General features: G+C 33.2%; 1 protein-coding gene across 1 annotated transcript; it reads right to left on the minus strand.

Annotated features, from left to right (window-relative positions):
* Window positions 1–14281: 14281 nt before the first annotated feature.
* Window positions 14282–21378, minus strand: LOC133291818 (DEAD-box ATP-dependent RNA helicase 46-like). Its single transcript, XM_061490150.1, has 9 exons — window positions 21256–21378; window positions 20206–20547; window positions 19348–19497; window positions 19036–19104; window positions 18261–18530; window positions 17105–17455; window positions 16664–16941; window positions 15468–15863; window positions 14282–15318 (listed from the first exon to the last, which is right to left on the minus strand). Exons 2-9 carry the CDS (start codon window positions 20521–20523, stop codon window positions 14808–14810), a joined length of 2343 nt encoding a protein of 780 aa, XP_061346134.1. The 5' UTR covers window positions 20524–20547; window positions 21256–21378; the 3' UTR covers window positions 14282–14807.
* Window positions 21379–22497: the final 1119 nt, after the last annotated feature.

Consider the following 22497-nt stretch of genomic DNA (forward strand, 5'->3'; position numbering starts at 1 on the left):
AAAAGAACTCCGTCGAAATTTCTGACAGAAATGCTTTCCGTTAAAATATTTTGAAGGAAATGTGTTTCGTCGAAAATTTTGACGGAAATATTTTTGTCACAACTTTGGACGGAATTTAGATTCAGTCAAGAATTTTGAACGGATCTTTTTTGTCAAAAATTTTCCTTGCAAAAGTGTTCCATTAAAAATTTCGACAGAAATATTTTTCGTCAAAAATTTGAAAGAAAATTTTTTTTTAAAACTTTTTTACGAAACTTAGATTTTGTAAAAAAAAATTGACAGAATGTGTTTTCGTCAAAAAATTTTATGAAAATATTTTCCGTCAAAATTATCGATGAAAATATTTATCGTTGAAAATTGTCAACGAAAATATTTTTCGTTGAAAACTTTCTATAGAAATACGTTCCGTCGACAGTTTTGATAGAAATATTTTTTGTTAAAAATTTTGATGGAAATATTTACGTCGAAATTTTCGACGAAACTTAGATTCCGTCAAGGATTTTGAAGGAATTTTTTTCCGTCAAGAATTTTGACGGAATTTTTTGCGTCAAATTTTTTTACGGAAATGTGTTTCATAAAAAAAAATGTGTTCCGTCAAAAAATTTCAACAGTAATATGTTGTGTCAAAAATTTTGAAGAAAATATATTTCATCGGAAATTTTGATGTAAACAAAATTTAGATTATGTTAAGAGTTTTGACGGAATTTTATTTTAGTCAAAAATTGTTGTAAGTGATTGTGACCAAATCTTGTCCCGTCTCTAATTCTGTCTTTAGTTTCGATGAAAAAAAATTGTCTTTATTTTCAACGAAATATGATTTTCATCAAAAATTTCATCACTATTTTTGATAAAATATTTTTTGTCGATAAATTTTTCTGTATTTGAGGCTTTTCTAATAATGTCACATTTAAAAAAATTCACATTTATGTAGTTTTTGCATTTTAATGCTAAGAGTAGATAAGTAATTTTAAATATTCCCCCTTAAACCCCACAAATTGGAGGAACTTTAAATTTAAGAAGAAAGAGGATTTTGAATGATTTAGTAAAAATTCTCAATTTCTTCCCTTCATTTTTTTAAACTCACAAATAAGGAAAAGGGCTTACTAAAACCCTCTCTTTTCTTTCCTTCTCCTCCTAAACCCTAAACCTTAAATGATGTCAATTAAGCTTGACTAATTAACAAACCACCGGTCTTAGAAATTAAAAGCCTAAATATATATATTGATTACTATTATCAAATGAAAACAAAAAATATTAAAGAAAAAAAAACCTCTAATTGCAAATATATATACTAATGCAGGGCAGGAATAAATTAGGAGAGGCTTCCAATAGGAATATATCCGAACTAATTCGATAAATTTTTGACAATAATGAAGCAGAAAACATGTAGCTGATGTACTGTCCTGCAAGTTCTAACATATACTGAAATGCAGAATATGATAGATACCTCTCATCATTGCTTTCTTTGTTGTTTTGAATGGTTGTTATAACTGTGATGTGAAAAACATCTATGAGCCTTCCAAACTCTTCTCTACAGCCCAATGGTGTGCAGCCCTTATGTAGAGTACTGAGCACAGGAACTCATGAAGCTGAAGATGTACCCTTTTATAGACTCCTTCATCATAAGTCCGTTCAAGTGCGCATTGAAGATGGCCTCAATAGAATTTATAGGTTGTATAACTGCACAATATGTAACATAAATGCTTATAATTAAATTTTGAGGCAAAATAATATATACTGTTTTACCAATGTAAATCATGCTCAAATAATTGTGAATTTAACGATATTTGTCTGTAGGTTAAAATTTTAATTCAATTAAATTCATATAAAACATCATAATAAAATTATCAAATTATATTTTTCTGATCCCTGTGGGCAAATCAAATAAATATAATTTAATATCTTATCCTAATTAATCATACAAAATTATAATAGAAATTCCTGTGAGATGATATCTATTATATTATATATGACTAATTACAATTAATTTCTTCTACTTTAGGTGATCTAGAGGCTCTTAATATATAATTTAAATAATTAAAGTTGTTGTGGCTAAGCTTTAATTAATTAAGTTATATAGATCACTAAATATTCTTTATTATATTATTGAAATCAATCATGAGCAATAATATTAAACAATCAATCATTCACATTAATCATCTTAATATTACATGTATAAAGTGGCATAAATCAATACATGTAATGACAAATTAATAAATATTCATGTGAATATTTGACTGAAATTGTCATTAGGTTAATTGGCTAAAGACTACCCATTAATGCAACTAGTTATTGGTTCAAATCTCATCTCATGCAATTTTGTGATTTATTTGAATTATAATTCTGAGGCCCAATCATAAGTCTGATACAGAGGCCCAAATGGAAATAATAATCCAGAATTGAAGATGGGATGGGAAGTCTCATCACTTATCTAATCCTCTCATTTTTCTAACCTCCTAATGGGGTGTGGTGGGGAGAGGGTGGTTTCATTCTGACGCTCAAGTCAATTTAAGTTCAAGGTATTTAAGTATTGATAGATAGGTGATCATGCCTGAGCTTAACGCCTCTGTATTTATAGTAGAAGGATACTTTACTTATGCCGCCTTTGTATGACAGTATTAAATTCTATTGGTGGAGAAGGGCAGCCATAAAAGGCTAGGCTACATTGTGGGCGAGATGCTCCTATTTGGGCTAAGCCCTTGCCCTTGTAGATGTAGCGCGATATACAAATGTTGTCTCTTTGGCATTGGCTTATGTTGTGGTAAAGTTGTTCTGAGTAACTGATGTCACATGGTCATTTTTTCTGAGCTCCTAGTCATATGTGTCAGGTGATTGCGAGATGCTAAGTTACGTTTGATGAATGCATTCTCTTCTTGGTTAGGTAATGGCTTTTGGGCTTATTGAGCCTACTATCTCGCGCCAGTATGGTCCAGATAATGTTTCATCCACTTTTTAAATAATGAAATAGAAGCTTTATTTCGTTCCATAATAAAATATCTAGACAATGATTACATCCTCTCGTATCCTTTTCCATTCAATTGCAAACATAGCTTGTGACTATCATATCATATGCTTAGATATCCGAACATGGCCCAAATGTCAATGGCTGGTATGCCTATCAAAACATATTCAAGTATTGCGACTTCTCTGCTTCTTGTTCTAATCCAATAATTGAAAGAATTTTATTACTTAACCTGCCTATATGGATTTGACATAATTTCTTGTTAGTAAGATGATAATGAGTGGGACAATATCTTGGTTGGTTTATCTCATCAGTTCCCCAATACTACATCTTCCTTTTATTATCTTGAGCCTGATTATTGGGGACAACAACCCAATGGTCATCTTTTTGGCAAAAAAATTATCGGATTACTGTTAAGAAAAAAAATTGCCAAAATACCACTTCACCAAACTCGCTGCACTGTGCAGTGAGATTACGTGGCACCATGTCAGCAAGTTTAAGGCAACGTAATCTTGTTGCTTTGTGTAGTGAGATTATGTGGCAGGGCTATATTTGCTGCATTATGCAGCGTTTTATGTGGCGCCAGTAACAATTTGACATGAGGATTGAGAGGACCAATAAAAAAATTAGCATTTATGGGACACTCTTTCGTCTTGATTGTGTATTATATTTTTCAAAAGGAAAACAAAATAAATCAGCATTTATTGGACATTAAATCATCTTTATCATTTTTTCATGGGCACTCCATCGTCTTTATTGTGTATTATATTTTTCAAAAAGAAAACAAACAAAAAAAATCAGCATTTATTGGACATTAATTCGTCTTTATCGCTTTCTCATGAACACTCAATCGTATTTATTGTGTATTATATTTTCCAAAACAAAGAAAACAAAAAACAAATCAGCATTTATTGGACATTAATTTGTTTTTATCGTTTTCCCATTGATACTTCATCATCTTTATTGTTTATTATATTTTTCAAAAAGAAAACAAAAAATAAATCAGTATTTATTCGTCCTCTTAATACACGAGTCAAATTGTTACTAGCATTGTTACTAGCACCACATAAAATGTTACACAATGCAGCGAATTATTACGTGGCCTTAAACTTACTGACATGGTGCCACGTAATTTCACTGCACAGTGCAGCGAGTTTGGTGATATGGCATTCTGACAAAGAAATTTCCTAACGTTGCAATCCGATAAATTTTTGCCAATAAGATGGCAAAATGGTCGTTGTCCCTAATTATTGAGTAGGAGGAGTCACTGCATTTAGGGGTGTTCGCGGTCTGGATTGGATCGGTTTTGGAAGCAAAAATCATCCGATCTAATCCCTTCGGTTTGATCATATAATCATCCATTCGGTTTGAATTTTTTTTTTCAAATCCGATCTGATCCAATCCAATTTTTTTCGGTTTGGATTGGATCGGTTTTCGGTTTTTTGAAAATCCTAAAATTTATTTAATGATTATTGTGCAAATAACATCTTTTGTATATATTGGATTTGTAAATTTTGTTTTTTTGAAATACAAAAGCATTAGTAAACTATAATATAATTTTTTTTGGTAATGCGATATGAAGCTCTAAAAAGATAAAAAAAAAAAAAAATTGATGAAATATCACTAGATTTTTTCTTGGGCTTAGTTGATGGGTTAATAAGTTTTAGGTTTAGAAATTTTTGGGCTATGATTGGGGAAAGACCCAAGTAGGTAGAAGAAAATTAATATATTGGATCGGTTTTCATCAACTCATCCAAAAACCGATCCAATCCAATTAAAATTTGCGGTTTTTTTTCATTTTTCGATTTTCGGTTTATTCGGTTATCGGTTTTTCGGTTCGGTTATTGCGATTTAAATCGGTTTGGAACGGTTGATGAATACCCCTAACTGAATTCCAAGTATCATGGCCAATCCTTTTCTATTTGGCCCAATGGCATTACTAAATCACTCACCCTTTATGTGTGCGTGTTTTTTATTTGACTGTTTTTCATTTTGTCAACGGTACAGATATTTGTGTATTGCCGAATGCTTAGTTTGTAAAGTCAAGTTTTGTCACCTGCTATGCCTTGGGCAAGGGCAAGAGTAGGTCTTATCTCCTTAGCTATACCTTGGTCAACTATTGTGAATTGCTGCTTCTTTAAGAATTTGGTAGAAAACCAAATTTTAGTAGTTCAATTGCTGCATGTGAATTAAGCATGTGTGGGTGAACGCATGTGTTTGATCCTCTCAGTATCATTTTTTGAAGAGGTTTAAAATCTTAATCCGGATCCTTTCGAACAATGTTACATCCCATGAAGGATATATGTGGTTTATCTAAAATAAAATATAAAAAAATTAAGAGACTAAAATTTAAAAAATGGGATCTGTTATGGACTCATATATGAGGCTCATCCATTGATAAATCCAACAAGGGGCAACTCTATAAATAAGAGGTAAGTAGTAGTTAGTTGAATTTTATTAATTCTAATACGACAGCAAAATATATGGGCTTGAGCCGTCATCCGAAACACTGAAGGTCCAAGAATCCAGTACCCACAGATAAACTCTATAAATAAGAGGTAAAGCCTATAGGTACGTTACGCTCTCTCTGTTACTGTTATGCTGTCACTGTGCACACATATCCCTTTGGCAAAGCCGCTTATTGTTCTTCTGTGCACAGTGATCTGCTTGACTCAAGGGCATCTAATCCATAGATACCTTAGAAAGGACACTTAAATCCAAAAGCAAAATATTAATTCTATTGGACTAGACATCTCTATCTCTAAGAGATATTAGTTTAATTTTAGGGTAAATTACATAAAACCACCTTGTACCCTTGCACTTTTAATTAAAACAATTAACCTCCTTATACTTTAAAATTATAACAATTAAGCATATTTAACACTTTTAATATCAAAATACCCTTGTCATGCTGCCATCGCCTTTCACACCTCCCTCTGTAGTTTCCTCAACTTCTTTCCTACCAAGTTCCCTATTTTATACCGTGTTGAATTTTTTTCTTGCTTCTCTTTACATCTCTTGCGGTTTACCATTGTTATATGAGTCATTTTGGCATAGATTTTGGAATCCAGTTAGATGACCAAGACTTCTTATAACCTATCTCTTCAGGTATGCCTCACTAAAGATAACGGCCATGTTATGATGATGTAATCCCATTAAAGGTGAACAACATTATTGATGATAAATGTTGGTGGTAGAAATTAAGAATGGAATACAGAGACCATGCCAATATAAAAGGTTTGGTTGGATGGAACTTGAGGAGTGGTGACCGATGGCATATAGCAGATGGTGAGTATGGGTATTTTTGTCTTAAAATTATTAAATATATTTAATTGTTATAATATTAAAGTTTAGGGGGTTATTTATTTTAATTAAAAGTATAAGGTGATTTTTTGAAAAAACATTAAACTATAAGGGGGTTACGTATAATTTAGCCTTGATATTAATTTAGTTTCTCGATAATAAAAAATGACATCAATATAAAGAACTAATTCAACCCAAAAGCTTTAGCTTTTAGGTGAGGCTATATTGATGGTTTTATATATCTCAACACGCTCCCTCACACAAGAGCCCACTGGGCTTGAAGGGTGGACAATGCACAGACTCACCTACATGTGCGAAGAAAGAAATTCCACTAAAAAGAAAGTGAGGGGCGGTGAGGATCGAATCCGGTACTCCGAGGCTCTGATTGTAAAGAACCAATTCAACTCAAAAGCTTAAGCTTTTAGGTGAGGGTACATTAATGATTTTATATATCTCAACAATCAATTTGGTGTTTAAAAAAAATTAACATTATTTTAGTTCTTTGGTAATAAAAAGTGCCACTAATTTAATTCCTGAATTAGAAGTTATATTAAGAATAGTTTCACGATCCACCCACAAAAAGGTGACTTTTATACTTTTTTTAATAATTGAAGAATTAAATTAGTATTCACTTTGTTTGGAGGATTAAATTAATGTCACATAAAACCTTTGTAGACAAAAATATTTCATGTAGAAATAATCTCATATTAAAATAAAGACTTTAATATTTCTACAGTGAATGTAGATAAGTTATCTATATTCACTTTCAAAACGATATCGTTTTGGATTGAAAAATTAAAAATTTACAATGAGAAAGACTATTATAACCCTAAAATAATTTATAATTACAAAATTACATTGATTTTCGTCCCAAAATAATGTCGTTTTGGACTCAATGGAGATAACTTATCTATATTGACCGTAAAAAAATGAACCCTAAAATAAAGTTTATTTATTAATGGTTCATCTAGTGTTAAATTCCTGAATTTTGAATTGGTCAACTCTCAAACCAATCCATCACATCTTGCATGTTCCTCCAGGGCTTTAATTTGATTTTTTGTGGTTGAACGATATTTCACGGCAAGCTACTTTTAATTTTCTTTGAGTTTGATTGAAATTTAAGTAAAAAACAAATAGAAGTGGATAAGTAACATCGAGAATTTGAAAGTAATTTTTTAACTGTTTCATGTAATTTGTTTTTCTCATCTCGTGAATCCTAAGATAAGGACGTAAGGTTGAATATGAGAAATCCAATGAAGTTATAAGTAGAGTAATGTTTAGCTTACCAAAAAAATATAAAGTAGAGTAATGTTTAGAGAATCGGTCAATTCATAAAAAAGGCAATATAGTATGATTATCGGTGGAGCAGAAGATCAGTTACCCACAAGTCATGATTTTAACACAAAAGTTAAAAGGACATGCAACATGCTACTATAGCAACATGACATTGGCTGTCATTTCGTTGGTTTCTGTATATATAAAGATGAAAAAAATATCTATTATTTTAGATAATTATAACAAATATATTATGATTTTTGTCTTAAAATGATGTTATTTTGATAAATATTAGATAAAGTTGTCTAAAGTAACTTTAGAAAAAAATGAACCCTATAAAAATTGGATTTGTTTTTCTACAATTACTGCAAAAAAAAATTATAATAGACAAAAAAATGGAATTTATTGATTCTTTTTTTAAAAAAATGCCAAAATCTTATGTCGTATTCTGGTAAATATATGTCTATTGCAAAAGAAATTTTTTTGTAGCAATATAAGAAGTATGACTGCCATAAAGATTAAACAAAAAGATACTTGTGAACTTATAATGCACATTAATTCAAAACATTATGGGTGTGTACAAGGTAGATCAAAGTACTTTTTAGAGAATTACATCAAAGTATGTGAGCCTAAAATTTTCTAACATTGTTACACTAAAAGAGTGGCTTTTGTGTAAGTGCATAAATTACTATGGGAACGTTTACCAGTTTTCGTTCGTAATTAGTAGTATTTAAGTCGACAAAGGAAAGATCTTTCATGTTTTTCCACATCTATTAACATAAATAAAATAAAATGGGACAAGTTTGTTTACAAACTCTAGTAAACTTAAGTACATACTAAGGGCAATACATGAGTTAGTACCCTTAATACATTATACATAGGTAAGTTTATAAAAGTTAGTAAACAAAAAAGTTATCAATATAATATTCCTCAAATGAAATAATTTTTTATTAAGCTTCCTCACTTCATTATTTCTCCACTTTTGAAGGCAGTTATTCAATTCTTCAAGAGTTGGAAAAGAAAATCATCTACATGAGAGCCTTTTTTTCAGAAAAAACTTATATATATATATATACATACATATATATATATAGTTTATATTTCAGCAGCTACGGTATGCGCAGCAGTGAAATACTTGTCATATATACGTGAAAGCATTAAATGTGAGAAATCATAACCTTACACTTGTCATTGTTGTATGTAAAGCAGCTGTAGAAATGATTATATATATATATATAGGTTCGTCACTTTTATTATTGTTACAGATGAGAGATTTTACAACAATTACATTTAGACTAGGATTCATATGCATTTAAAAAAAATCAGAATTTGCATGATTTCTATGTATTGCTGCAAAAAATTTCTCCTGCAGCGACAACAGAAGTACATTTGCATATATATATATATATATATATATATATATATATATATGGGCAGGAACTTTTGATACCGATAAATCAAACTTATTAATTAATTATTAATTTCCAATAAATGATAACCATTGATTGACGAAAATCAACAGTAAGGATTTGGTGTCATATTTTAAAGTTTGACACCGGTGTCAAAGGATCCTATCTCTTTCATAATATATATATAGGATAAGGATCATTTTACACCAGTGTAAGTTACACTCTCAATCTTGTCCTTTGATCCCACTTATATCTAAGGGCTCTAATTTTTTAGTAATATGAGTCATTGGATACAAGTGGATCAATGGTCAAGATTGAGTGTAAGACTTCTAACTCTTACACCGGCGTAAGAATATCTTGTCCCATATATATATATATATATATATATATATATATATATATATATATATATATATATATATATATATATATAGAGGGGGGATATTTTGACTACCAAAAGTGTCCACTACCACCTTACTACCTATCTAATCACCATTGGATTAACATTTTCTCTCTCTTCAAAAACTTTTTAACAATCTCTCTCTTTGATCCAATGGTGATTTGATAGGTAGTAAGGTGGTAGTGGACACTTTTGGTAGTCAAAATATCCCCCCTCATATATATATATATATGGGAGGCTTATATTTACAACTTTTTTAATTTATAAACTCTTATAAACTACACTATATATACTCCCGGAAGTACACTAGGTTACGTTGCGTTGCAAAGACTCAAAAAAGGTTCAAAGGTTACGTTGCGTTGCAGTTTGAGTTCCAACTATTAGATTTTTTAGATTACGATTTTATTGAGTTTAATATAAATATTTGGGATACCTTCTGTTTCTTTGCAAAATTGTTGGGTATTATAAGTTTAGCTTTATTTTTTTTTGTTAAATTATTGAATACTAAATATAATATATACATTGGATTAAACTCAATGTTGATGCTACTGTGCAGCCTATCTCCGAGTTGGCTACATGTGGGGGCCTATTCAGAGATGAGGTAGGCAACTGGAGATCTGGTTTCCTCTATAAGGTGGGTATTTGCTCCCCTTTAATTGCTGAACTTTGGGCAATCTTAATGGGTATCAGGGTAGCCTGGACTAAGAGAGTGTCTCAACTGTTAGTTGAAAGTGACTGTCTTTTAGCTATCCAAGCTATAAATGGTAACACAGCCATTAATGGAACCTCACAGATTGTGGACAGCATTAGAAGCTGGAGTAACAAGGATTGGAATGTTATTTTCTTGCATGTCACTAGGGACAACAATGTTTGTGCAGATACTCTTGCTAAGCTAGCTTCTTCTGCGAATGAGAATTTTATTCTTTTGGATGACGCTCCCTGTGAGCTGAGTCAGAACCTGGATGCGGAATCCACTTTGATGTAATTTCTTTTGGGCTCTAGCCCCTTTGTTTTATTAAAAAAAAAAATATATAATATACACTACATAAATTAAAAATATTATATAATATCAAAACGTGTCCTAACGTGTCAAAATTTAACATTTTTTTAGAATTAACGTGTCGGAATGTCCTCTCTGTGAATATTGTTTTTGTTCATTTCAACAACCAACATATTGTGTTTCATTTCATATCTATAAATATGAGATATAAGATTCACCAAGGTTGCCAAACAAACATGGCTTTCAACAAGGTTGGGGTTATTCTTCTTGTCTTCTTCTGCGGTATTCTTCTTGAGCCCAACAACTCACTTTTTTTTATCTAGCAAAACTAGGAATGAAATGAAGAAATTAACAATTTTTATAATATGATATTGTTTTGGTTATGATGGATGGATGCAGGTGCAATTATGTTGGGAGCCAATAATATGAAAAGTGTGGATGGTAAATTTTGCCCAATGACATGCTATGTGGCAGGATACATGACTTGTCCATCCACAGGTGATCAGCATCTCCTTCCAACATGCAACTGCTGCTTGGCAGCAAGTGGATGTACCATTTACTATGAAAACGGAACTCCTATTTGCACTGCTCCTTGATCATAAACAAATTACCTATGAATTTCAATAACTTGTAATTGCAAGATCTCCCTTAAATTAACTAAATTTGCCTTTCTTTAATTAGTTTTTCTCCTCTATCTTTTTTTTTCTTTTTCTTTTTTCAATTGATAATAAAGAGCCTATGCTACAGAATATAAGTCATATAACAAACTATATATATATCACCACATCCAAACATAAAACCTTAATTGGCAAACAAAACAACTATGATCAAAGTTTTAAATTGTGGTTGCTCGTGTTTATCTTAGACAGTCTTAAAAGCTTATAAAGAAGGGAGATATGAGGTTGTTCTTGTTTATCTTGTGCAACATATAAGATTAGAATGATCATATGCTTCAAGCAACAGATAAACGAGTCCCTTGGAAATTTGAAATCAGCAAGGGATATTAGAGAAGCAGTACTGAATTTAATTCTTGATAAGAAAATGTGCTTCTCTTTTCTCACGTCACATGAGATAACATCTCTATGCCATAGATACAACAAGTGGTGGAGCCCATCACCTTTTATAATAAAAAAAAGCACGGATTTTGATGTCTCTCTATGAGAAAGTTATCTCTTATTGCATGAGAAAATAATTTTCCTAATAACATTCACCTGAAGTAAATCCTCAAAAACAGGCAACCAAAAAAAACTTGACAACTCTATTTTTCCATATTTGACAGCCACCTCCAGTGCTCCAACCAAAATATCCCATACAGAAATGTAAAAATATTAAATTATTCAATTTCTGTCCATTAAGTAGGGACTTTAAATCAAAGCTAGATGACCAAAAGAATGTACTTGAAATTTAGAATGAGTAATAAAAGATAAATATTAAATGATGTCAATTAAGCTTGACTAATTAACAAAGCACCAGCCTTGGAAATTAAAAGCCTAAATATATATTCATCACTACTATCAGATGAACCCCAAAAACATTAAAGAAAAAAAAAACCTCTAATTACAGATATATATACTAATGGATAGGGGTGTTCATCAACCGATTCAAACCGTGAAAACCGAACCGAAAAATCGATAACCGAATAAACCAAAAACCGAAAAATCAAAAACAAAAAAAAAAAACTGCAAAATTTAATTGGATTGGATCGATTTTCGGATGGGTTGATGAAAACCGATCCAATCCAAACCGATTCAATATATTAATTTTCCTCTACCTACTTGGTCATTTCCCCAATCATAGCCCAAAAATTTTTAAACCCAAGACTCATTAACTCATCAACTAAACCCAAGAAAAAAACCTAGTCACATTTCATCAACAAAATATAATGTGTAGAGCTTCATATCTCATTGCCAAAAAAAATCACACTATAGTATCGTTTACTAATACTTTTGTATTTCAAACAAAAAAAACTACAAAGCCAATATATACAAAAATGTTATTTGCACAATAATCATGAAACTAATTTTAGGATATGCAAAAAATCGAAAACCGATCCAATCCAAACCGAAAAAAATTGGATTGGATCGGATCGAATGGATGATTACATGATCAAAACGAAGGGATTGGATCGGATGAGTTTTGCTTCCAAAATCGATCCAATCCAGACCGCGAATACCCCTACTAATGGAGGACAGGAATAAAGTAAGAGAGGCTTCCAATAGTTACACAACTAAATATTGAAAGGAATATACCCGAACTAATTCGATAAATTTGTGACAATAACAAAGCAGAATACACGTAGCTGATGTATTGTCCTGGAGTAATCACAATTGATTGTCATGACCGATGAGGTAAATATAAGGGAAAAGTTCATTAATGCCCCAGTCGTTTGCTCAGAATCACCTATATTCGTGTGGGTTTTTTTATCATATATGTTTATGTGGTAAATATAAGGGAAAAGTTCATTACTGCCCCTTCCAGATTTACTTCTTTCATCATCATATCGAGCTGTAATTTTTTTTAGCATGTTCATGGCATCTTAAGTCTTAGGATACGCAAAAAACCAAAAACCGATCCAATCCAAACCGAAAAAAATTAGATTGGATCGGATCGAATTTGAAAAAAAATCCAAATCGAATGGATAATTACATGATCAAAACGAAGGGATTGGATCGGATGAGTTTTGCTTCCAAAACCGATCCAATCCAGACCGCGAACACCCCTACTAATGGAGGACAGGAATAAAGTAGGAGAGGCTTCCCATAGTTACAAAACTAAATATTGAAAGGAATATACCCGAACTAATTCAATAAATTTGTGACAATAACAAAGCAGAATACACGTAGCTGATGTATTGTCCTGGAGTAATCACAATTGATTGTCATGACCGATGAGGTAAATATAAGGGAAAAGTTCATTAATGCCCCAGTCGTTTGCTTAGAATCACCTATATTCCTGTGAGTTTTTTTATCATATGTTTATGTGGTAAATATAAAGGAAAAGTTCATTACTGCCCCTTCCAGATTTACTTCTTTCATCATCATATGGAGCTGTAATTTTTTTTAGCATGTTCATGACATCTTTAAGTCTTAATTGGTGGATTCGTTGAACGAAGTGCATACAATTGGCAAGCTCAAACTTTGAGAGATGTTTCATTACATTAGTATCCAAAGTTTTATTGTTAGGATTTCTGATTGGAGCTTCCAGGAGGGTTTTTTGCAACTAAGAACATAGAACAAGGAACGTTAGTGTTCATGTCCTATTTTGGTAGTGAGATTCAAAGAGAAATATCTCTTTGATCAGTCATTGGATCATCCTCATATTTAGGATCATCCTCATATTTAGTCATAGCGTTCCTCTTTTATGGTTTAATAATCTAAATGTTGGGATTTTTTATTGGATTTTTCTAGTGGTAGAAAATAATTTCAAATAAAACCTGCATTTGTTTGCACACCTCTAATCTTCTGATACAACTCGTGTTCAAGTTGTTTATTAATGCTGTAGTAATTTGAGAATTTGTGATCTCATTATATTTTATAGTGAAAAATTTGAATGGACTCCATAACCGGAATCCGTGATATTTACTCCTTACATTAAGGAGGTTTTCCACCTAAAAATTAATGTCGCTTTGAATTGGTTCTTGCATGGCTATTGTTGGACCAATGGTTTTGCTTGGGATTAACCATTCATAAAGTTTGTAGAAAGGGAAATTTGTGACATTTTTCCCAACATTGAAAACTATACCTCATAGCCGTAGGTCAGAGCCAAGATATACGCAACAAAGGCTTCCTCCACACAGTCAGCATTAGCGTTATCAAGCCATCGTGATCAAGCAAGACCTACGAGACAGCAATGCAGTGCCCAGATCATTTTATGAAACGGGAAAACATATTACATTGACAGTGTGGGAGGACCGAAAATTTTCTCCACCCAAACGAATTAGTAATGGATTTAATGAAACAAGAAAAAGTTCAACACCAGTTCACCACAGATTACAAACACAAAAACAGCTACGTTCTACTAGAACGGCAGCCTAAAGAGGCAGGTTCTCACTCAATGAATCGAACGTGTCATGTATGTTCGATGCCTACTTTCCCCAGAACAAATAATGCTATTTAATATAAGAACAAGGAATAAGACATTTTTAGCGGCAGAATAACTTCTGTTCTGATTGTGGGGGAACTGTGAACCTAGCTCAATATTACCTCTTGACGTTTACCAAAATAACAAAAAAAAACCCACAATATTAGTTCCTAGGTTCTTCATCTATGCCATTTCCAGGCTTCTACTCAGCCCCTCGAGATATTACATACATTTGCCATGAATTCCACTACCGAATTCCACTACCAGATCCTAAGTCGCCCATGTTCAAGCAACGATGCCCTTCCACTAGCTAAAGTATACCAAAACAACCTTTAACATATATAAACCTTGGGTGGTCGGCAGGAACTAACCAAAATTCTAATCCACACTTTGATATAAGCCATCATCCTGACCTATCATTCCTTCTTCATCAGGAATCATCCCTTCCTCCTCTTCTCCATTGTAGAAAGAATGAGATCCACCATTCCTTCCATCACCCAAAGATCCTGCCTGCTCTTTCTTAGGACTATTGTTAGACCGACCACCACCGGGAGAGGATGGTGAGCTTAGGTGAGGCTGCCGTTGAGTTGAAGGGGATGACTGACCTTGTACCATCATTGTTCGATGAAAACTGTAAACTGGGGAACGTTCACGAACTGCTGGGGCCCTCTCCTGTCTGTAAGGGCTAGGACTGCGGCTTCGGTCCCTATTAATGTTCTTGTTGCGATCACTATCCCGTCCAATGCGTTCCATCATTGCTTTGTGAAAGCTGACTTGGGAATTCTGTGGCGGTGCAGCCCTGTCAGGACTACGACTGCGATCACGGTTAATGTTTTTGTAGCGATCACTCCAACTAGATCCCCTGTCAGGGCTTCGACCACGATCATTCCTATGACCACAAGACAACAAATATTTGTGATCACTACTTGAAAACACTAGAACAGCATTACAAAACCAAAATCCTCTAGTATGAAAAGGCTACAAAGAAACAATAATTTTTGAAAAAGGAAAATATAACTAATAATAAACTAAACTAACCTCTGAGAGTCATAGTCAAACCCACGGTCTCCACCTCTGCCAGAAGCAGCAGTCCCCCGCCCACCCCTTCCACCATAATTTGAATCACTACCTCTTCCACCATATCCTGCATCACTACCCCTTCCACCAAATCCAGAGTCACCACGTCCCCCACGGCCACCAGAACCCCATCTTCTGGGTCTGCTCATCCCACCACCCCGCAATGACATTTCACGAAGTTCTGGAGGGACCCGCTGGTTTGCACCTTCCAAGACTTTGATGAGATCTGAAGCATATTTAGCATCCTGGTCCCCAAAGAAAGTATAAGCTAAACCAGTGGCTCCAGCCCTCCCAGTCCTTCCAATCCTGTGAACATAATCTTCCACTCCTGTAGGGAAGTCATAGTTGACAACCACCCTGCCAAATAGTTGTGGTCATTTTCAAATGTGATGGTCACTTTTCCAAGACAAAAGTTCACCCAGTAAACAGATTACTTCAGTGCGTACAGTACACACCAATTCCCTCATTAACTAACATATAGGGCTTATAAGAGAAAAAAAATTAAAGTATTTATATGGGAAAAGTATTTCTCCGGGAGACAAAGTTATCTCCAGTGAACTCAAAACGACGTCGTTTTGGGATTATAAGATTAAAAAATTATAATAATAAAGACTAATATAACCCTGCAATATATATTAGAATTACAAAAAATCCTTGATTTCCGCGCCAAAACGACGTCGTTTTGGCTCACAAAAGATAACTTATCTCCATTGACCGGAGAAATCCTTTACCCTATATATATATATATATATATATATATGGGTATTATTTTTCTCATATTACATGAGAGAAATCATCTATGCACACACAAAGTGCAATGTGGGTCCCACTATTGCACTTTGTGTGTGCATGAGAGGATTTCTGTCTCACGCAACATGAGAAAAATAATACCTTATATATATATAGGATTCATTTTTTCTAAACCGTCATTTTAGGATAGAAATCATAGTGTGTTTGTAATTTTAATTTATTTCAGGGTTATAACAATATTTATCTTTCTAATTTTTTAATCTTTCAACCAAAAACTACGTCGTTTCGGTGAACATTAGACAAATTTGTTTAAAATAACTTCAGAAACTTTATTCTCATATATATATATATATATATATATATATATATATATATATATATAAAATAAAACACAAATAGTTAACAACCTAATGTCTTTGATGTCCAGTCCTCGGGCTGCAACATCTGTGGCTACAAGCACAGGAGACCTCCCAGTTCGAAACTGGTTCAACACGTGATCCCTCTCAGCCTGGGATTTATCCCCATGAATAGCAGCAGCTCCAAATTGGCGTGTAAGATTCCGGGCAAGTTGATCACACATTTTCTTGGTAGAACAAAAAATAATTATCTTTGATCCTTGATCTTGTGACCGCAAAATATGTTCTAGACGTTTGTGTTTCTCCATTGATGCTAATATTTCCACATGCTGTTACAGTAACATTAAAACACAGATTAATCATTCAGTTAATAGCAATCCCCTAACATCAATACACAGTCTAAAGAAAACATAGCATTCGAATGAAAAGGAGGGCTAATGATATAAGCTAAAAAGGCATTGCACCCAAATGAACCAGTAATAGATATCTAACCTGCGTAATGGACTTGTTAGCAACAAGTTCATCTACATTGCCAATGTTCACCTGGACAGGATTGATCAGCAGATCAGCTGCAATTTTCCTAACCTCCTTAGGCCATGTTGCAGTAAACATGAGAGTTTGCCTGCGAGTAGGCACCTCATTCACAATCTTCCTAATTTGAGGTTCAAAACCCATGTCTAGCATCCTGTCAGCCTCGTCAAGCACAAGGTAAGAGATCTGATGAAGACTTATTCTCCTCATCTCAAGAATATCATTCAAGCGACCAGGGGTGGCTACCACAATATCTGCTCCACGGTCAATGTCTCTCAATTGAGGACCCTTTGGTGCTCCTCCATATAAACACTAGTAAAAGGAAAAATAAATAAATAGCAAGAAGCTCAGCAAGGGACACTACATGCCTGTTTGGCATGTCTTATTTTGAGCTTCTCTTCTCCTTAAAAACAGAAGCTTAGCCAAACATGTTTTTATAAAAGCTCTTATTATAGAAAGAGCTTTTTATAATAACGAAGAAAAAAAAGCTAAAAGCTCCCAAATGTATGCCAGCTTTTTTCACTCCTTATATTTATTTTACACTTTTCCCCTTATTATAAACTTGTATTTATGAATTTTATCTTTTACCCTAATAATTCATTCTAGTAATAAATTATTTTATCTTCCCTCTTTAAAACTATCGGAACAACTTTATATAATCACCAAACAGTTTTTAGCTTTATTATTTTAAGCTCTTTTTTTAACTTTAGCTTAAAAGTAGCTTTTAGCTTAAAAAAGCGGTGCCAAACAGCCTCTAAGCTAATTAAAAAAGAGAGGTGTCAAATAGGCTCTAAGCTACTGCCATTTTTTCTCTAGCTCAGTTAACTCAAGGAGTAAGCCCACAAGTAATATATATATATATGTGTACACCCACATAGAATATCTCTATATAAAAAGAAATAACATAATACAAGTTGGCAGAACATAATAGGAGAGACAAATACATAAGGAACCTATTACCACATCCAATCCAATGAAGAATGAGTTTAAGCAATGTGTTTAACATTCTAAATTTTGTAGGAGTGCAACAATAATTTTCCATGGAGTCCATGCTGATGCATGAAAGCAAGACAAAAAATTAACAAGTTGATAACAAAAAATGAGAAAAGTTACTTACCACACAAGAAATTCTCGATGATTTCCCAAACTTCACAGCTTCATCTTGTATCTGTGTTGCCAACTCCCTTGTTGGTGAAAGTACCAATACACTGGGGCCCAATTTGGAGTTATTACCACAGCGCTTGAGGTGAATAAAAGCTGGGATTAAATACCCCAAGGTTTTCCCTGAACCTGTTTTAGCAATGGCAACTATATCTTTACTTTGAAGAGCAATGGGCCATGACTGTGCCTGAATAGGAGTTGGGGCTGAGAACCCAGCATTTTGTACCTATAAAAAGGAAAATCCAGGAGATTGGTTTTCTTTGGGACTTATAGAGAGTTTGGTAATGCCGGAAGAAGCATCATCCCTCATATGCAAGCCACCAAAGTTTGCTGATGCAAGGTAGCGCATGAGGAGGCTTCTTCTTCCGTACAGACCAAGTGGCAGACTGAATCATGACCAACAGCAGTCCCAGCCACGAACTTGGATGATTCGGAAAGCCCTTCCAAAAACTTGGTCCACCATAAAGGGCGCTCCAAAGTCAAACTAAATGCTAGCCCCACAAATGAGGGCACCAAAGCGTACGACATTAGCTCCTCCCCAGGAGCAAATATCGCACCTACGACAAAAAGTAAAGATGGCAAAAAAATTATCATGAGCCTGAAACTTAGAAATTCGAGCTTCAGGAATCAGAATTTTGCAAACGAAACACTTGAGTCAGATACAAACGAAAATTGTGTATCCTAACTACCACTACTGAAGTAAGACAAGAAAAGGGAATGGAACCTGATACCTCTTTAAGAATCTCAGATGGAAGGCCAGTAGACCCAAATGATGTAAGAGGTGGAGGCACATTATCTCCCTAGGAAAAATATGAAAATAACTCAATAAAGTCATGTAATTGGAGAAAAAATTAAAAGCAGGAGTAGCATCCAATAATGAGGACACATTTTTAAATATCTTATTAAAAGATATAATGAAGGAATTTGTGTCACTAAAGTATAGAGTAAGAATAACAACAGATGCATATACACAGTTCATACTTCATAGTGACATAGTATGTGATATAATTATTTTCAACAGAAAAGACAATATATATACTCACAGAAACACTTATTTCATGCCGACGTCGATAAGACTCTGGAGATACTCCTGCATCTGATGACCCATTACCTCTGATAGAAGAACTAACATTTCCAGCAAAATGCATGTCATTTGGAACATTATGAGAACTACTACTTCCACCTTTAGAACTCTAATACAAAATGAATAAGTAAAATAAGTCAGGCAGACAAACTAAAATTGACAGAAATGCACAGCTGATTTTCAAACACCGCCTTCTTTTTCTTTTCTAACAAAATGAGGTGATCATTTCCTTCATATATGTTTTAGTTCAATAAAGACAAGCTTCATCCATGGTTATCAATCTCGGCTGGCCCACCCCAAAACCGCTATAGCAGGATAGGGTGTAACAGCACTTCCATTACAGTGAAGTCCATGTTATGTGATTAATTAGAGAATGAATACAAAACCATTGTGTGATTATGACCATTATTTAATTCTTGTTATGATTATACTACCCAAAACTCTGAAAGAAACAAGATAAGTAATTGATTTAAATAAATAAAAAATTACTGGATTAAAGGCTCCAAAATTTGTCTACTACTATTTGATGCATTTAATATTCCCATTACTTACATACCACCCTTAATAGTAATAGCCCTCCATAATAAATCAGATAATTATCAAAAATTAAACAAATTCATCATTGATAAGGATAACACTGTAACAGCATCAGTTATTTAAAATCAATTCAAAATATACTAAAAAAATATTGCTACCAAACTACAACCAATTTGTAAAGCATTTCGTGCAACTACAAATCCAAAAATTCCACATGTGCCACATGTTAAACGTCAGGTGTCAACATGTTAAAATACAAATAAAAAAGTCGAGCATAAACCTGATGGTTCCGTGATCCAGCTTCATTTGACCCACCAATGCCATTTCTATCATACCTATCATTCAAATCAGGACTGCGACCACGTTGCTGCCCTTGAGATGATTGTTGAACATGGACAGAAGAACTAGGCACTGAAGATGACTTTGGCGGGGCAGCTGAGCTCGAAGGCCTCTCATACTGGGTGACATTAGTCTCCGGATTCCAAAAGTAAAGATACCCAGTCTTGCCATCCACAAGACCCCGCCATGGTTTAGGGAGTGTTGGGTCCGCGGGAGCATATCGGGGACCCACCGAAGACGCAGTTGCTGTGGCAGCCATAGGAAGGTAACCAGCAATAAAATTCTAACATCACCAAAAATACGAACATTGCAAATCAGTAAAAACCTACCCAAAAAATTTAAAAACTAAATGCTAGGAATCAACATTCACAATTAAGACACAAAAAAGACCGAAAGTACAAGACAGCTATTATATTTAATCTGTCAGTGAACCACGTTTATCAAAATCTACATCCTCAAATTAACACATTTGATTTGATGATGTTGATAATAACAACTTAACATCCATTATCACCAAAATCAAGCATTCGTCCACAAACCTAGAAATGAAAAATCCCAGCAAATCTAAGCAAGCAACAAGCTCAAACGTTTTCCCAGCATGCTACAAAACCCCAATCCAAACCATTTACAACAACAAATTATCACCGGGAATCAAATATTATCCTAAAAAAACAGTAATCATTTAAAAAAATAAAAACTAAAAAGCTGGACATTATCCATACAGCGTATTCAGAAACCCCAAATCCAAATAATTGCATGCAGCACAAACCCCTTTCCGAAAAAGAAGACCTAGATTCAACCAAACCACAAACCCACATCACGGTGGGGATAGCAGTTCTCATGCACAATAAACCCTAATATTTCACATTTCAGATCTGGATTATTACGAAATGGCACAAGTACTGCATGAAATCAACATAGAAAAAACAAAAACAAAAAAAAACAGAAAGAAAAAAAAAAAAAAAAAAAAACAAATCGAATCTTATTGTACCTGTTTAGGAGCGAGAAGTGACCGTAGCGTGCTAGGTTGATGTTTCTCTCTCTAGGATTAGTATCGAGTTCGCTGCGTTTGGATTTGGTGTAGCAAACCCCTTACCCTACGGCACGCTTGAAATGGAAGGGAAAATAGGTAGAAGATGAAACGATGAATGGTTATTTATAGGAATCAAAGATAAAATGAGAGAGTTTTGAAAAAGCGAATGTGACCATGGTTAGTTGTTAGAATTTTGACCATGGTTAAGTGTCATAAGGCCAAGTTTGTATGTATTTGGTTGGGGTGTTGGGTCCACTTTCAAGAAAAAATCTAACCTGGTCAAGTCAATCACGCTCGAGTTGGCTTAACGTTGTTGTATTCACCCGACCCAATTTAAACTTAACCAAATTATGATCGCATTTAAATAGTTTTATTAAAAACAAATTATTATCGACTAAAAAAATTAAGGCCAATTATATACGGATAGAATATTATATTTATCTTTTTCTTCATACTTTATCTATTTTTTTTAATATTACTAAATTATAATCTCATCTAACATTCATTTTTTCTCTCTCTTTTTTAAATTGTGATCTAATAGTATAAAAGAGAAGAAAATAAAAAATTATGAAAAAAAATAAACATAATATTTTATCGCACCATACATTACCCTTTGCAATTAGGTAATTTTTTTTATTAAACCACCTTATATTTTTAATTGTTACAATTAATTTAATTTCCTTGTACTATATGATTTTATCAATTAAATATATTTGTCAATATTTCCTTGAAGTATAATTATTCTCTATTTATGTTTACAGTCTTATATAAGGATTTGGTTTATGTGAAAAATGAATGATAAAAAATCAGTGAAATTCACCTACTTTCTAGAATTCATAATTTAATCTTTCGATATTTTTGTCTTCATTTCTTTTTTCTTTTTTCTTTCCCCTTATTTTATATATATATAAAATTAATTAATTTCTCTAACGTATTGGGCTGGTATGAGAAACATCAATAAATTATCTCAGACTGATTTATCGCTTAACTAAATTTATTGTCCAGAAGTCACTAGATTTGATCTAATGGTAAAAAATTTGAGTAATTTGTATTAGATTATGTATTTAATTCACTTGTATCAAAAAAAAAAAATTGTTGTCCTGAAAATTAGCCACAATAAAAATAAAAAAAATACAAGCTAATTCAAACACTAAAAGATGTTTTTTATTAAATTAAAAAACTATTAAATTGCATCCCAGG

Source organism: Gastrolobium bilobum, unplaced genomic scaffold, assembly GCF_033153095.1.
Source record: "Gastrolobium bilobum isolate Gb01-03AN ecotype WA unplaced genomic scaffold, APGP_CSIRO_Gbil_v1 utg11831, whole genome shotgun sequence".
Taxonomy (NCBI): domain Eukaryota; kingdom Viridiplantae; phylum Streptophyta; class Magnoliopsida; order Fabales; family Fabaceae; genus Gastrolobium; species Gastrolobium bilobum.

Excerpts from the sequence above, each read along its gene's own strand:
- LOC133291818 (XM_061490150.1), bottom strand. The coding sequence starts at position 20,523 with ATGGCTGCCACAGCAACTGCGTCTTCGGTGGGTCCCCGATATGCTCCC. Across the intron at positions 19,105-19,347 it reads GGCATGAAATAAGTGTTTCT|GGAGATAATGTGCCTCCACC; the intron begins GTGAGTATATAT and ends TATTTTTCCTAG. Across the intron at positions 18,531-19,035 it reads CATCTGAGATTCTTAAAGAG|GTACAAAATGCTGGGTTCTC; the intron begins GTATCAGGTTCC and ends TCCTTTTTATAG.